This window comes from Prionailurus bengalensis, chromosome X (assembly GCF_016509475.1).
Source record: "Prionailurus bengalensis isolate Pbe53 chromosome X, Fcat_Pben_1.1_paternal_pri, whole genome shotgun sequence".
Classification (NCBI taxonomy): Eukaryota; Metazoa; Chordata; class Mammalia; order Carnivora; family Felidae; genus Prionailurus; species Prionailurus bengalensis.
In genome coordinates, this window is record NC_057361.1 from 32739110 (window position 1) to 32744062 (window position 4953).

The 4953-nt window shown below is 47.1% G+C and overlaps 1 protein-coding gene across 1 annotated transcript; it reads right to left on the minus strand.

The window, feature by feature from the left end:
• Positions 1-3376: 3376 nt before the first annotated feature.
• On the minus strand, positions 3377-4322 carry LOC122478037 (ferritin heavy chain-like). Its single transcript, XM_043571692.1, has one exon. It carries the CDS (start codon positions 4216-4218, stop codon positions 3670-3672), a length of 549 nt encoding a protein of 182 aa, XP_043427627.1. The 5' UTR covers positions 4219-4322; the 3' UTR covers positions 3377-3669.
• Positions 4323-4953: the final 631 nt, after the last annotated feature.

Here is a 4953-nt window from a genome sequence, read left to right on the forward strand (position 1 = left end):
TTGTCTAGCAAAAGAGCAGACACAGGATTAAAACGAGAGATGGCTAATGTCCTGGAAAAAGAAAAGAGCCCTGAATAAGGGTCCTTGCCCCGTATTTATTCAGATCAGAAGGCTTGCAAACATGATGGGAGTGTACAAAGAGACAAAGGAACTAGGAACATTAACTTGTGGATGTGAGGGGGGGGAAGAGAGGGTTTTGAAGATATACAGTGTTTGGGGTTTGGGTTAATATAAAACAAAATCCTGGCGCTGGGCAGATGGGTAGATGGTTGTTAATAGCAGACAGGAGGCACTGTGCCTGTTTATCTTTGCTAGCCTAGGGGATGAGACAGATAGGGGGGAAACCTCAGGGTTAATAAGGCACCTTTTCTTTTGTTAACCATCTCCGCTCTGGGCTGCTTTGCCTGCAACGCAGTGGTCCATAGTCTAATTCACCAATTTACCTGCCCTGACCCTATTCTCCTATGAAAGCAGCTTTCTGCTGTAGTACTAAATTTGGGGTGCTTTCACTCTGAATATCTAATCTTGTTATTCCTATGTGTTGGGCACCTTTGTGCCATTTCTATTTCAGGCCTTTGCCTCTCTCTATTTGGGGGGCTCAGCACTCCCTCCCTATTTTGTGGTGCCTTTGCACCTCCCTATTCCTGGCACCTTTGTGCCTTAAGAAATAACAGCTTTGTTGTAACACTATAGGTTAAGAGATAACAGCCTTATCCTATCAATCAAGGGATGGATTAGCACTTGATTGGATTGGGGCAAGGGCCTGTTTGAACTGTTTCCACCTGGGAACTATTCCTTTGTTCTGTTCCCAGGTGATAATAAGACGATGTGGTCGGCTATAAAAACTCTGTACCCCGGCTGTTCGAGACCTCACTCTGGTCAAGAATGTCCATCCCGATTGATCGGTTTGCTTTGCCTCTCCTTGCAATAAACTTTGTTGTGACTGTCACTGGTGCCCGTAGCATTCTGTTTCAGGAGTCATGTGGATGCAACACCTCCCTATTCTCAGGGTGTCTTTGCACCCCCCTATTCTTGGAGTGCCAATCTGGTTTACCCAAACTCGGGTGTGAGCATTTTGTTGACTTTGCATTTCTTTGTGCCTTGTTAACCCATTGGTGTAAGCCCAGGGGATTCCTAAGCTTAGACCCCACAGTTTGGAATAAGATAATGGTCAAGGTGGGGACAGCAGCTGTCTGGGTGTTCAAACACCTCAAATCCCTCTCTAAATGTTAGATCCCCTGGGCTTGGGGCTGGCTGTACCATGCTGTCTCTACATTATTTCTGGTGAATTTACCCAGTCATAGTGCTTCCCATGTGTATATTTTTTTTTTAATTTTTTTTAAAGTTTATTTATTTTTGAGACAGAGACAGAGCATGAATGGGGGAAGGTCAGAGAGAGCCGGAGACACAGAATCCGAAACAGGCTCCAGGCTCTGAGCGGTCAGCACAGAGCCCGATGTGGGGCTCGAACTCACGGACTGCAAGATCATGACCTGAGCCGAAGTCGGACGCTTAACCGACTAAGCCACCCAGGCGCCCTCCATGTGTATATTTCTAAGCTTGACTTCACGTCTGAGCTCAGGTTTATTTTTTCCCAGCTACCTGCATAACAGTTCTGTTTGGATATCTAATAGGCATCTCAGGGAATTATATTTTAAAAAGAAGAAAAAAAAGTAGGAATCTACCCAAAGGATATACGAGTGCTGATGCATAGGGGCACATGTACCCCCATGTTTATAGCAGCACTTTCAACAATAGCCAAATTATGGAAAGAGCCTAAATATCCATCAACTGATGGATGGATAAAGAAAATGTGGTTTATATATACAATGGAATACTACTTGGCAATGAGAAAGAATGAAATCCTGCCATTTGCAGCAACATGGATGGAACTGGAGGGTATTATGCTAAGTGAAATAAGTCAGGCAGAGAAAGAGAGATACCATATGTTTTCACTCATATGTGGATCTTGAGAAACTTAACAGAAGACCATGGGAAAGGGGAAGGGAAAAAAAAGTTATAGAGAGGGAGGGAGGCAAACATAAGAGACTCTTAAGGACTGAGAACAAACTAAGGGTAGATGGGGGTGGGGGATAGGGGAAAGTGGGTGATGGGCATTGAGGGGGGCAGTTTTTGGGATGAGCACTGGGTGTTGTATGGAAACCAATTTGACAATAAATTATATTCTAAAAAAAATGGGCATCTCACATTTTACATGATATACTTTCCCACCTTTCCATGTCAGATATGCCTTCAGCTAAAGTCCCCAAATTAATAAATAGCACTACTGTCTACCCAGGTGTTCAAGTCCAAATATCAGAATCTATGTTATTTTCCTCATTTCTCATTCTTCACCTTTGATCCATGAGCAGATCCTATTGATTTATCCAAATCCAACTAGAATTGGTCTCCATTTCATGAGCCTCTGCTCCAGTTCAGATACCAGTGTCTTTCATTGGCCTGGCTGTAATATCTCCTGACTGGCCTCCCAGCCTCAACTCTCCCCCACGTTCTTCAAAGCAGCCAGATCCACTGGCTTAACTTTCAAGGGGGTTTATTCTACTTCATATTCAATATCACAAATTTGAGCTTCAGTCTTGTCCAGGCATTCTTCAGCCCTTCTAATAAGGTAATTTTGATTTTTTGGGGGGGAGGGGGGGTACCATGTTACTTTAATGGAAGGGTACAATTGAAGGAAAAAATATATTTGGATGTTTTGTAAGGGCAATAAGCATGTCCAGTTTGGTGACCTACAAACTCACTCCCCTGTCTATGGGAAAGCCAGTCTAAGGCTCAGTTTATCACTGTTGCCCTGGGTAGGTTGTTGAAGAGATACTCTGCCACGCTGGCTTCTGGGGTCTCCACCTTGCTCCCCAGTTAGTGTTAACAAATACTAGTGGTGCCTGGGTGGCTGAGTTGGTTAAGCGTCTGATTTTGACTCAGGTCATGACCTCACGGTTTGTGAGTTCCAGACCTGTGTCAGGCTCTGTGCTGACAGCTCAGAGCCTGGAGCCTGCTTAGGATTGTGTCTCCTCTCTGCCCCTCCCCAATTTGTGCTCTATGTCTCTCAAAAAATAAGTGTAAAAATTTTTTTTAAATGTTAACAAACATTAATATTTGCTTATATTAGTAAACTAAAGATTTTCTAGTAAAATTCAACAACCCTTTATTTTAATCCCTCCCAATCCCATTCCCTCTGCTTTCTCCAGAGGCAACCCCAACTGTGACTGTCAGGTCATGTTTTTATACTTTTATCATGGCACAGGCTCCCATATTCACCAGGGCTCCATCCATCCCACCCCACTCCACCCCACCCCCATATACCTTCATCATTTATAAGGAGAAGATTGATTTTTGTGTTTTCCAGGGTCCCATCCACCTCCCACCTTCTCCCTCCACCTTGGGAGATCCTGAGCTGTGTGTGGATAGGGCATGGGTGGGTGGAGAGACTCTTGGAAAGGTGAGAGATTTCCACACACAAATCACCCAGAGGACCTTTATTTCTTTAGGAACCAAATAACTTTATTGAAACCAAATAACTTTATTTATTTATGGCAAAACTGGAAGAAGAAACTGGATTTGCAAGTGCAATACTGCAAAATGCATGCTCGGCATGGTGACCAGGGGAAGTCACCATGCCCCCTGTGGCTATGGGAAGGCAGTCCCAACTCAGTGCTTGTCGCTGTTGCCCAGGGTGAGCTTGTCAAAGAGGTACTCTGCCAAGCCGTCTTCCAGGGCCTCCATCTTGCGCAGGCTGGTGATGTAGCCCCCCAGCTCTTTGATGACCTTCACTTGCTCGGGCAGGTAGTTGGTCTCCAGGAAGCTGCACAGATGGGCGTCGTTCTTGACGGTGGCCAGCTGGTGCAGGTCGAGCAGGCTCTGGTTCAGGCTCTTCTCCAGGTGAAAGGCGCACTCCATGGCGTTGAGGCCGTTCTCCCAGTTGTCGCGGTCAGGCTTCCTGATGTCGCGGAGGCGGAGGCGGCCCCCACGCTGGTTCTGCAGCTGCATCAGCTTCTCGGCATGCTGGCTCTCCTCGTGGGACCGGCGCAGGAAGAACTTGGAGAAATTCTCCAGGGCCACGTCGGCGCGGTCGAAATAGAAAGCCATGGACAGGTACGCGTAGGAGGCGTAGAGCTCCAGGTTGATCTGGCAGTTGATGGCGGCCTCGCACTGCGGGTGGTAGTTCTGGCGCACTTGAGAGAACGGCGCGGTGGCCATGGCTGGCGGCGCTGGCACCAAGGCGAAGGCGGCTCAGGAACGAGGGCGGCAAGGCCGAAGGCGGTGGCGGCGGGTCTCCGGCGCTTTTTCAGAGCAGCCGCCCAGGCAGGCCCGGCGGCAGTCTCCGAGATGCGGCTGGAATGAGGTCCGTTACTCCGGAGGTGGGGGTTTGAATCCGTTACGCGAATCCGTTACGCGAATCCGTTACGCGAATCCGTTACGTGAAGGGGCGTGGTCACGAAGGCGAGGAGGGGGTGGTGGGCGGGGCGCCGTGTTCAAGGTGCCATCTGTGCCTGCGTGAGGCACGAGGCCCAGAGCAGCTCCACGCTGTCTTGAAGCCATTTTTAAAACTCTCTCTTTTTTAAATATATATTTAATATAGTTTAATATATTGCTGTGATACGTGAATATATTTCATGAGAAAAAAACCACAGGATTTTTTATTTTTTACCTGTTTTTTTCAAACATTCATAAAATAACTCTTGAGATACAATTCATATGCTATAAAATTCACCTTTTGAAAGTGAGTATCTACATGGTTTATAGTATATTCATGGTGTTAGGCAACCATCACCACAATCTAATTTCATAGTTTCATCACTCCTGGCCTAGCAGCGCTGGAGCTCTGGGCTGGAACTGGAAGGCCCGTCCATTACCCAGGAGTTGGGAGAGGGGTGAGGATCCGTTAAAGGATTTTTGTGGTCCGAGGGAAAGGGGCCCGGGACTGTGGAGGGG

Coding starts and splice junctions, on each gene's coding strand:
- LOC122478037 (XM_043571692.1), bottom strand. CDS start 4,218: ATGGCCACCGCGCCGTTCTCTCAAGTGCGCCAGAACTACCACCCGCAG.